The 12326-nt window shown below is 37.3% G+C and overlaps 1 protein-coding gene across 6 annotated transcripts in view; it reads left to right on the plus strand.

The window, feature by feature from the left end:
* The first annotated feature begins 1090 nt into the window (after window positions 1–1090).
* Window positions 1091–12326, plus strand: part of LOC122474026 (coiled-coil domain-containing protein 7-like) — a 148765-nt gene continuing 137529 nt past the window's right edge. For 3 of the 6 annotated variants that reach the window (XM_043564975.1, XM_043564974.1, XM_043564972.1), the window contains exons 1-3: window positions 1091–1324; window positions 5775–6105; window positions 7288–7380. In XM_043564975.1, coding sequence (XP_043420910.1) covers window positions 5827–6105; window positions 7288–7380 — 372 coding nt within the window. In that variant the 5' untranslated portion in view covers window positions 1091–1324; window positions 5775–5826. Of the gene's footprint in view, window positions 1325–2685; window positions 2824–5774; window positions 6106–7287; window positions 7381–12326 lie in introns of all 6 variants that reach the window. The other 3 variants (XM_043564970.1, XM_043564971.1, XM_043564969.1) reach the window with 3 other exon arrangements.

Consider the following 12326-nt stretch of genomic DNA (forward strand, 5'->3'; position numbering starts at 1 on the left):
ACTATCAAAAAAACTCTACCTTGGAAAATTACATCTTTTGCAAGCAGTATGCAAACTGATGGCAATAGACTTGTGTGGCATGATGCAACTTTCTAGTCCATTTTACTTTTTAATTATTTTTTAAGTTTATTTATTTATTTTGAGAGAGAGTACAAGCAGGGGATGGGCAGAGAGGAGGGGAGAGAGAGAGAGAGAGAGAGAGAGAGAGAGAGAGAAAGAGAGAGAGAGAGGACCCCAAGCAGGCTCGGTGCTATCAGGATGGACCCTGAACCAGGATTTGGTGTCTGGAGCTGTGAGGGCATGACTTGAGCAGAAATCAAGACTCAAAAGGCTTAAGGGGCTAAGCCACCCAGATGCCTCTCTGGTACATTTTATTTTTATTTATTTATTTATTTTTATTTATTTTTTTTTTAATTTTTTTTTTCAACGTTTATTTATTTTTGGGACAGAGAGAGACAGAGCATGAACGGGGGAGGGGCAGAGAGACAGGGAGACACAGAATCGGAAACAGGCTCCAGCCTCTGAGCCATCAGCCCAGAGCCTGATGCGGGGCTCGAACTCACAGACTGCGAGATCGTGACCTGGCTGAAGTCGGACGCTTAACCCACTGCGCCACCCAGGCGCCCCCATTTTATTTTTAAAATACGAAGCCGCTGCACAATTCCCTGGGAGCTTAAAGTCTGGTAAGGGACTCTACCAAACCCCGGATTGTAAAGAACTTTAGACAACTGCAGACTTTAAGGGCCTGGGGCTCAGGTTTTGCTGGTGATGAAGCCCAAGTTCTCAAAGCACCAAAGAGGCCCCTGTTTTATTTCTTTAGGCCAAATGCCTAAAAAAAGAATCTCACTTGTGCAGCGTCCTGGAGGGAAGTACACAGCCCAGGGAGCAAGAAACACAGAAAGCGCAGTCTGGACTGTATTACTTCGTAGGGCTCCACAGTTGCCGAAAATCCTCTAGGCTTCAGTTCCGGGAAAGACTCGGTTCAGGCTTTGGCTCCTAGAGCGGCGGCGGATCGCGCGCGGCGGGGGCGCGCGGCGCGGGTCTCTCGGGGCGGGGTGCGCGGCGGGGGCGTCGGTGACGCGGCGTCAAACGCCCACCTCGCCGCTTAGCGCCCGGCCGGTCGTTGCCGCCGCCTCAGGGCGCAGAGGCCCAGCCTTTCCGCCCAAATGTCAGTTTGTAAAATAGCAAGGCTGGAGTCTGAAGGGTTTGCAGGCTTCCGCCTTGAAGGAAGTCTGGGAGGCTCGGCATTTCCAACTGTTTCACCTTAGAGCCCGCTTGGCCAAGGCAAAACCGCCCAGTAACGTGGCTTCCAGCGCCTGAGCAGGTATTCTAGCCACTGGGAGGGGAGGCGCCTGCGGTCCTTCCCTCCGCGGAGTGTGAGGGTTTCTGTTGCGTTCTCTGGCAAAAGCGGCAGCTGTGCCTCTGTTGATGCGAAATCCAAGACGATAATCCTAGCTTCTTTGCCCTATGTCGCCCCCTCCCCCATTTCGTTGTGTACTGTATGATTAAAGCGTTTGAGATGAATCCTTGAAGGGAAACCACAAAACGTTTTCTTTGTGGTAGAAGGTGACTGATAAACTTGGGCAAATTTGTGGTGATCTACTCCTCCTAGGATAGTTAGGATTAAATGAAGAAAATACGTAAAATCCCCAAATATTTCTTGTAAATACAAGCGTTTAGTCCATGTAACCTTTATTTTACTTTTTTAATGTTTGTTTATTTTTGAGAGAGAGAGAGACAGAGCATGAACGGGGGAGGGTCAGAGAGGGGGAGACACAGAATCCGAAGCAGGCTCCAGGCTCTGAGCTGTCAGCACAGAGCCCCACGCGGGGCTCGAACTCACGGACTGTGAGATCATGACCTGAGCCGAAGTCGGACACTTAACCGACTGAGCCACCCAGGTGCCCCGTAACCTTTATTTTTATACGCGTGTGAACTTCATGGGTCCATTTATTAGGTTGTTTGGTTGCACCTGGTGCACGGCCCGTCTTTTTCTCAATTGGTTTCCTGAAGTAGCGGGCGTCTTTGCCTTCCTGTCTGTCACCGCAGAAGTTTCCCTGGTCCTGCCTTAAGTGCACGGGAGCATTTATGCATTAAAACCTATGTCCCCTTGTTTACTCAAGGATAGCATTCCAGCAGTTTCCCTCCATACCAATCAATACATTTTGCTTTCTACTGGGTCATTTCCATCAGCATATGTATTAATTTCCTAGGGTTGCCTAAACAAGTACCACAAACTGGGTGGCTTAAAACAACAAAAATTTATCCTCTATTTCTGGACGCTGAAGTCTGAAGAGTGTGGCAGTGCTGGTTCCTCCTGGAGGCTCTCGGGGAGGATTTGTTCCGTGTTTCCTCCCAGCTTCTGGTGGCCGCTGCCAGTTGGTGTCCCTTAGACTCCTTGCTCTCATCTTTGCCTCTGTCTTCACACGGTGGTCTCCCCGTGCGCCTGTAGGTCTGAGTTTCTTCCAGGAAGCACACCATTGGGGTTGGGGCCCACTCCAATCCAGTTTGAATTCGTCTTGGTTCCATCTACAAAGATCTTATTAACAAATAAGGTCACATTCACAGGTTCTGGGGTTAGGACTTGAACATATTTTTTGGGGGGAGAGGGCATAATTCAACCTACAACAGCATACAAACATGTTACTTTTCTCTTAAAAAATCTTCCTTTTGCCCATATTTCAGGCATTCACCTCCGTCACTCTTAAAACTGTTGCTATCCTTTAGGTCACGAATGACCTACCTCCTTGTCGCTAAATCCGGTGGTTAATTCTTAGTTCTCAGCTTACCTGCCCAGCATTTAACGCAGTTCATCATTTACTCGTAAGTTTTTTTTTTTTTTTTCCACTTTATTTTCAATATATCCTCCCCTGGTTTTACCTTCTGGCTCATTGATCAATCATTCTTAAGTCTTTTTTGCTGGTCCTTTTCTCTCAGACCTGATGCTTTTGATGCATTGTCTTTGGCAATATAATTTCTTTGAAATTCTTTTGATGCTTTTCAATTTTGTAAATTAAATTTTAGTTTCTGTATCACTTATTACATTACCTTTATTTAAAATATTATGCCACTATTAATATTAGAAAAATATAAATGGATATATTTTCCAACAGGGGACTTTGGCTTATGTTCTACAATGTATATATTTATTATTGTCAACAGTTTCCAAAACCATTGCATTCTTCAAATGAATTTTGAGTGACATGACATCAAATAATCTTTCCCAATATTTATTTGACTATGATATAAAAATTATGTTTGACAACTGTTTTCAATTAACTATGTAGTGTTTCATTACAACAATAAAGCAGTTGTACAGTTTGAGAATGAAAAATTTTCAGTGTTGTCAGAAGATATTTTTGCTCTATCATTCACTACCAGGTTAAAAAAAAAGTCTTGATGAATTGTGCAAAATATTACGGATTTTTCATTTTTGAGTATTTTCTGTTTGTTTTTTCTCATACGTATTTGAGGCATTGTATTGCTGTTATATATATGTGTATATATACATATATATATAATGTGATATATATATTTTTCAATTATTTTTGTAAGTAATCTAAACAGTAGATTCTTCTCCAGCTGTGTCATCTCTTGGTTAAAATCCTAATACATGTTCACATATAGAAATATTTGCATTTTGGAAATCCACAATTATATCAATAATTTTTATGTGCTTTCTGTGGTTTAACCTTAGGGATTGTGTCCGAAATAATTGAGAAATAATTAGCTTGTAAAAATGTTATTGTAACTGATTTCATTTATAATGTATCATATAATGTTTATTTTTTGGTTTTTATTTTACTTCCTAAAATAGTCTATGATTTGGTGTTGATATTTTATTTTGCATAAATGTGCTAACAGGATGCCATTGACTTTTTCCATGCCAAATAAAAAAATATCTATTATTAGTCTATTAAAATTTATTAGATGACCCTCTCTATACTAGGTACTACTTCTCCAAAAATTTAATCATGTTTATATATTGTCAACAAATGCAGGCCTATATTTTCCCAATTTTCATAGGATTGGGAATTTAAATTGTTTAAAATATATTAATTTTTAATACTTACTGATGATGTGTATTTTACTTTATTCATGTTTGAGAATATGTGATAAATGCTGCTAATCTTTGCATCCATTTTTATTCTTCAGCTAGACTCTGCATCCAAAGAGCTTGCAATTTAGACAAAATATAGATTCCTTTAAGAAGAAATTTTATTTAAAACTTGGTGGCAATTGAATTCTTCCTCTTTTTTAGGTTATATGCTCTTTCCTTCTGAAAACTTTCAAATTTTTCTTTTTGAGGCTTTTATATTTATTTCATTAATTATGTTTTGTTGTTTATCTGTTTCCTTTTTGGTATTTTGTGAACACTTTTGATCTGTCTTTCCACTATCCTTAAGTCTGAGAAATTTATCTTTATTATTTATTCAAATATTTCCTCCTGTCCATTTCATATTTTTTTTCCTCACTGGATCTTCTTTTATCTGGTTTTTGATATTTGTATAATTCTTCTATGTATCTCTTATTTTCTTTTTCACTTCTATCTCTTTATCATTTTCTGCTGCTTTCTGGCAGAATATCTCACTCTGATCTTCATTTGCCTAATTTATTCTTCAGCAGTATTATTCTGTGATCAGTTATGTTTATTACATTTTTCGTTTGTAGTATTTCTACTTCAGTCTTTAAAAAAATACTCATGTACCTGTTTTGTGTTGCTAATATTCTGTTTGTGTGTATTTGTATATTTTTGGTTTGTCTTTTTTTTTAAACTTTTTTTTAAAAGGATGTATATATGTATGTATATATGCATATATGTATGTATTTATATAATTTCTACACCCAACATGGGGCCTGATCTTACAACCCCGAGATCAAGAGTCTCATGCTCTTCGGACTGAGCTAGCCAGGTGCCTCTGGACCTTTTCTTTTAGTTTTCTTTCTTTCTTTCTTTCTTTCTTTCTTCCTTCCTTTCTTTCTTTCTTTCTTTTTTTCTTTCTTTTCCTTTGCAAAGCTTGTATTTTTCAGGTGTCAAGTTATTTTTGCCTGTGAACTCATATGTCTTTGGGAGTGTCAGCTACTCTTGTCTAGTAATCTGTTATTATGAAATGATCAAAAAACAGGCCACAGTTTATGTCCCTCCCATCAAATTTTGGGAAATTTTTTTGTGTGTATTTGTTTCCTAGGGCTGCCATAACAAAATACCACAAACTAGGTTGCTTAAAACAATAGTAATTTATTCTCTTACAGTTCCAGAGTCTAAGAGTCTGAAATTAAAGTGTTTGCAGTGCAATGCTCCTTCTAAAGGTTCGAAAGAAGAATTTCCCTTGCTTTTTCCTAGCAAGGATGCTGGGAAAATTTAACGTTCCTTGGCTTGTAGCTGATTTACTCCAGTCTCTGTCTCTGTCATTACGTGACCTTTTTCTCTATACATCTGTGTATCTTTGTCTTCATTTGGCTTTCTTATAATGATACCAGTCATTGGATTTAGGGCCCACTCTGATCTAGTATAACCTCGTCTTAACTTGGTTACATCTACAAAAATGGTATTTTCAAATATGGTCATATTCACAGGTGCCAGGGGTTAGAACTTGAATATATTTTTGGGGGGGACCCAGCATGATTTTGGTGCTGCCTTGATATTACTCTGTTGTTACCCTGGGTAACATTTTTGTGATTTCTGCAGTGCTGGTTTTGGTATTCACCATCTTCACTGCAATTGGTAATCCTGCCCTAATTTTTAATCTGAAATCTTAATGTTTTATTTACAGGGAGGAATACAATTTTTTCACCTATAATTTGGAAGTGAAGTAAAATAACAAAATGAAGTCCGCAAAACATCTGTCAGCCTCTAGTAATAAATTGGCAAATGTTCCAGATTTAACTTACAAAAAAGGAATATTTACTTCACCGTTGTCACCTAAACCAAAGGAAAAACATAGTGCAAAATTAGTACATGATAAACTTGAACCAATGGTCTTAGGATCTCCACCAGCAGGGGAATCCATCGTAAGATATGCTTTGCCCATTGCATCGAGTAAGACAAAGGAGTTAATAGCAGAAGATGAATTGATCAGGAAAATTACCAAACATCTAAAGATGGTAAGACACTTGTTGGTCCCTGTGTTTAGGGTTTCTATGACCATCCCTAGGCTTAGAGATTTGCTAGGAAGGTGCACTAGACTCAAAATATAGACCTACTGATGGCTAAGATCTAGTACAGTGAAAAGATACAAAGCAAAATCAGCAAAAGGAAAAGGCTTATGGAGTGAAGTCTGGAGGAAACTAGGTCCAAGATTCCTCTTACTTTAAAGTCACACAGGATGTGCTTAATTACTCCAACGACAAATTATGGCAGCGCATGTGAAATGTCTTTTGGAGAAGCTCATTAGAGACTCAATGCCCAGGGTTTTATTGGGGGTTGCTCACCTAGGTATTTTGCTTAGCATGTACCAAAATTCCACACTCCCTGAAGGAAAGCAGATGTTTAGCATAAACCACATTGTTTGTACAAACAGTTTAAGAACAATGAGCCACTGTTACCAGTGAATGATGGGAACACTCATGAAATCCAAGTTCTGAGGCAGCAGTCTAAGGCCAACCTTGAAAGCAGATCTTTCTAATGATAATCCTTTCTGGCTCATTCCTGCTATGTTAACTCTTCTCAGCACTTTAGAAACTTTAGCTCTTAGTGTTGGAAAAAAAAAATCTCCTTTTTTTCGGAGTTTCTCTTTGCACAGTGATCCAGAATTGAATTATGAATGTACCACATACCAAATGAGACCAATGAGGGAGGTAGCACAAATATAAAAAGAATATAGTTTTGTCAAATTTCCAAAATACAAGTTTGTTCAAAGTTTGAAGGGTTAGCTCAGAGAATTTCCTTAAAAAATTTATTGCTCTCTAGTTTACATTTCTATTTGGTCCGCTTCTTTTCAAAGAAGAAATTTGAGTCCTTCAGATTTTGAGGAAATACTTTGGTGATAAGTGGAGTTGATGCTTCAACTGTTCATAGATCGCCTTTTACATGCCTATGAACACAGAAATGGGAGTCATAGGGACTTTCTTACAGAGTAGAGTTGAGGACTGTTTCTTATTATTTCTTCAGGGTGATATGAGATGGGATGTGAGATGGAAAGTTTAAGTTTATGGCACTGGTAGAAAGAAGTCTTATTGCTAAGAAGGTCCTGACATGTTTGATTAAGTGTTTTTTTACACTTAATAAATTTACATATAATTTACATAAAATTATTAAAATAAAAATTTGCTTTGATTTACTCATAGGTTGTTTCTACTTTGGAGGAAGCCTATGGATTTAGCATTGTAGATGGAGAAAAATCAGTTGTGAAGCCTGAACATGAAGAATTAACTTTATCTGTAAGTGTATATAATCCTAATGTAGAAACATTTAACACTGAAAAGGGTTAAGATTTTCTTTTGGAGTCCATTTATGTTCTCAGAATGAATTCCCATCCATGAAAATGACCTGGTTAGGGAACTTGAAAGTAGAGTATTGATTTTTCTATCCTCTGCTAACACTTATCTTAAAGTTTAATTAAGACCTATCTGTATTTTAAATGTATTTTTATTGCTAGTGCCTGTTCTGTTTAATTCTTAAACATTTGGTTACTTGTTGGTTTTAGATGTATATTCTTTACCATGTTAAGAAAGTGTCCTTCTATTTGTATTTTGCTAAATAAAAAAACCCAAGAATTTATTGAATTTTAACAAATATCTGGTATATATAAATTATGTAACTCTTAAGGTGATTAAGTATGTGGTTCTCCTTTAACCTATTGATGAGATGAATTATTTTACATGTTTCATAATATTCAACTGTACTTTAATATACTTGTAGAGTATTATTTTTCTATTTTATAATTATTTTTGTTAGTTAGGGATTGAGTTTGGCTCCATGTAATAAAACACCTATGTTGAGTCTTTCAATTCATGAACATTGTATGACTCTCCATTTGTTTCGGTCTTGTTTGATTTCTTTCATCACCATTTTGTAATTTTCATCATACAGATCCTGTACATGGTTTGTTAGATTTTATGCATTAATATTTCATGTTTTTTGGAACACTTTTTAATGGCATTGTATTAAATTTTAGTTTCCACATTTTGTAAGTAGTAGATAGAAATAATGATTGATTTTTGTATGTTGATCTTGTATCTTAAACAACCTTTTTCAATGTATTTTTTCATTCTAGTTTTTCTATAGATTTTTTGGATTTTCTACATGGACAATTATGTCATCTTCATATAGAGACAATTTTACTTCTTTCTATCCAGTCTGAATGCTTTTTATTTCCTTCTCTTGTGCTGGCTCTGGCTTCAAGTATTATATTTAATAATAGTGATGAGAGCAGATATCCTTGACTCATTATGACTGCTAATTTCAGACAAGAGTGGAAGTTCAGTTCCCTGGTTGGTCTCAACATCATCACTCTGGTGGGGGAATTGGATAGCTAATTTTCACTGCCACATTATTTTTTAGTCCTATCGACACATGGATAGTGGGTGCAGCTTATTCTTGGTGTTTGGCTCAAGTAGGATAGGCATTGTCAAAAAGGTTTTGGTTATGCTAGAGACCCCCTTTTTACAGTCCTTTGGCTTTTCTTAGTTGTTGTGCTTTTTTTTTTTTTTTTTTAAGTCTGTGCTTATTGGAAGTTCCATGAGTCAGGCTTTTCCAGTGTCCCATCCATTTTATATGTAAGTAAAAAGAAAACCTAAAGAATTCATGTATTCCTCAAGTTTTGAGATCTCTGCTTTTCTCTTTCTTCCTTTCAGAATTTGCCTGTGTTAGTTTGTTGTATTGTCTATGGATTTTAACTGTAGGAGGGGTGATTAGAGGAATGGGCCTAGTCCATGATGACCAGAGGTGAAAGTCCAAAATTATTTTTTATGTATATTTATTCTATTTGCAGTCCATCAAGCTGAGTTTGTGGGTTGATGTTTTCATCAAATTTGGAAATTTTCATTCATTATTTCTTTACATATTTTACTGCCTCTCTGATCCTTTTTTATGAGACTCTAATTACACATATATTAGAATGCTTGTTACTGTGTAAGAAGTTACTCTCTGTTCATTCATTTCAATTTTTTCTCTTTCTCTGATTCAGTTTGGGCAATATATGTTATTCTATCTTCAAACTCACCAATCCTTTCTGTGGTGTCTGATCTGCTGTTAAACTCTATCCAATGAAATATTTATTTCAAATATCATAATTTTCACATTTAAGATTATCTTTTGGTTATTTTTTAGGGAGATTTATATTTCTCCTGCTATTATCTATCTCTTTACCTGTCTACCAATATTTTTCTGCAAATTCTTTTATCAGTAACAGTTTTAATAATCTTTGCTAATATTCAGTATCTGGATCATCAGTGTATTTACTTCTTCTATTTTTCCTTTTGATTGTGGATTGTATTTTCCTGGTTATTCATATGTTTTATAATTTTTTTTAGTTGGATCCAAAGCATTATATTTAGAAAAATATTGGAAACTGTGGTAAAATGTTTTATTTTCTTTTTCTTTTTTTTTTTTCTTTTTTTCTTTTTTTTTAATATATGAAATTTATTGTCAAATTGGTTTCCATACAACACCCAGTGTTCATCCCAAAAGGTGCTCTCCTCAATACCCATCAACCACCCTCCCCTCCCTCCCACCCCCCATCAACCCTCAGTTTGTTCTCAGTTTTTAACAGTCTCTTATGCTTTGGCTCTCTCCCACTCTAACCTCTTTTTTTTTTTTTCCTTCCCCTCCCCCATGGGTTTCTGTTAAGTTTCTCAGGATCCACATAAGAGTGAAACCATATGGTATCTGTCTTTCTCTGTATGGCTTATTTCACTTAGCATCACACTCTCCAGTTCCATCCACGTTGCTACAAAAGGCCATGTTTCATTTTTTCTCATTGCCACGTAGTATTCCATTGTGTATATAAACCACAATTTCTTTATCCATTCATCAGTTGATGGACATTTAGGCTCTTTCCATAATTTGGCTATTGTTGAGAGTGCTGCTATAAACATTGGGGTACAAGTGCCCCTATGCATCAGTACTCCTGTATCCCTTGGGTAAATTCCTAGCAGTGCTATTGCTGGGTCATAGGGTAGGTCTATTTTTAATTTTCTGAGGAACCTCCACACTGCTTTCCAGAGCGGCTGCACCAATTTGCATTCCCATCAACAGTGCAAGAGGGTTCCCGTTTCTCCACATCCTCTCCAGCATCTATAGTCTCCTGATTTGTTCATTTTGGCCACTCTGACTGGCGTGAGGTGATATCTGAGTGTGGTTTTGATTTGTATTTCCCTGATAAGGAGTGACGTTGAACATCTTTTCATGTGCCTGTTGGCCATCAGGATGTCTTCTTTAGAGAAGTGTCTATTCATATTTTCTGCCCATTTCTTCACTGGGTTATTTGTTTTCCGGGTGTGGAGTTTGGTGAGCTCTTTATAGATTTTGGATACTAGCCCTTTGTCCGATATGTCATTTGTGAATATCTTTTCCCATTCCGTTGGTTGCCTTTTAGTTTTGTTGGTTGTTTCCTTTGCTGTGCAGAAGCTTTTTATCTTCATAAGGTCCCAGTAATTCACTTTTGCTTTTAATTCCCTTGCCTTTGGGGATGTGTCGAGTAAGAGATTGCTACAGCGGAGGTCAGAGAGGTCTTTTCCTGCTTTCTCCTCTAAGGTTTTGATGGTTTCCTGTCTCACATTCAGGTCCTTTATCCATTTTGAGTTTATTTTTGTGAATGGTGTGAGAAAGTGGTCTAGTTTCAACCTTCTGCATGTTGCTGTCCAGTTCTCCCAGCACCATTTGTTAAAGAGGCTGTCTTTTTTCCATTGGATGTTCTTTCCTGCTTTGTCAAAGATGAGTTGGCCATACGTTTGTGGGTCTAGTTCTGGGGTTTCTATTCTATTCCATTGGTCTATGTGTCTATTTTTGTGCCAACCCATGCTGTGTTGATGATTACAGCTTTGTAGTAGAGGCTAAAGTCTGGGATTGTGATGCCTCCTGCTTTGGTCTTCTTCTTCAAAATTCCTTTGGCTATTCGGGGCCTTTTGTGGTTCCATATGAATTTTAGGATTGCTTGTTCTAGTTTTGAAAAGAATGCTGGTGCAATTTTTATTGGGATTGCATTGAATGTGTAGATAGCTTTGGGTAGTATTGACATTTTGACAATATTTATTCTTCCAATCCATGAGCAGGGAATGTCTTTCCATTTCTTTAAATCTTCTTCAATTTCCTTCATAAGCTTTCTATAGTTTTCAGCATACAGATCTTTTACATCTTTGGTGAGGTGTATTCCTAGGTATTTTATGCTTCTTGGTGCAATTGTGAATGGGATCAGTTTCTTTATTTGTCTTTCTGTTGCTTCATTGTTAGTGTATAAGAATGCAACTGATTTCTGTACATTGATTTTGTATCCTGCAACTTTGCTGAATTCATGTATCAGTTCTAGCAGACTTTTGGTGGAGTCTATCGGATTTTCCATGTGTAATATCATGTCATCTGCAAAAAGCGAAAGCTTGACTTCATCTTTGCCAATTTGGATGCCTTTGATTTCCTTTTGTTGTCTGATTGCTGATGCTAGAACTTCCAGCACTATGTTAAACAACAGCAGTGAGAGTGGGCATCCCTGTCGTGTTCCTGATCTCAGGGAAAAAGCTCTCAGTTTTTCCCCGTTGAGGATGATGTTAGCTGTGGGCTTTTCATAAATGGCTTTTATGATGTGTAAGTATGTTCCTTCTATCCCGACTTTCTCAAGGGTTTTTATTAAGAAAGGGTGCTGGATTTTGTCAAAGGCCTTTTCTGCATCGATTGACAGGATCATATGGTTCTTCTCTTTTTTTTTTGTTATGTGATGTATCACGTTGATTGACTTGCGAATGTTGAACCAGCCCTGCATCCCAGGAATGAATCCCACTTGATCATGGTGAATAATTCTTTTTATATGCCGTTGAATTCGATTTGCTAGTATCTTATTGAGAATTTTTGCATCCATATTCATCAGGGATATTGGCCTGTACTTCTCTTTTTTTACTGGGTCTCTGTCTGGTTTAGGAATCAAAGTAATACTGGCTTCATAGAATGAGTCTGTAAGTTTTCCTTCCCTTTCTATTTCTTGGAATAGCTTGAGAAGGATATGTGTTATCTCTGCTTTAAATGTCTGGTAGAACTCCCCTGGGAAGCCATCTGGTCCTGGACTCTTATTTGTTGGGAGATTTTTGATAACTGATTCAATTTCTTCGCTGGTTATGGGTCTGTTCAAGTTTTCTATTTCCTCCTGATTGAGTTTTGGAAGAGTGTGGGTGTTTAG

This window comes from Prionailurus bengalensis, chromosome B4 (genome assembly GCF_016509475.1).
Source record: "Prionailurus bengalensis isolate Pbe53 chromosome B4, Fcat_Pben_1.1_paternal_pri, whole genome shotgun sequence".
Classification (NCBI taxonomy): domain Eukaryota; kingdom Metazoa; phylum Chordata; class Mammalia; order Carnivora; family Felidae; genus Prionailurus; species Prionailurus bengalensis.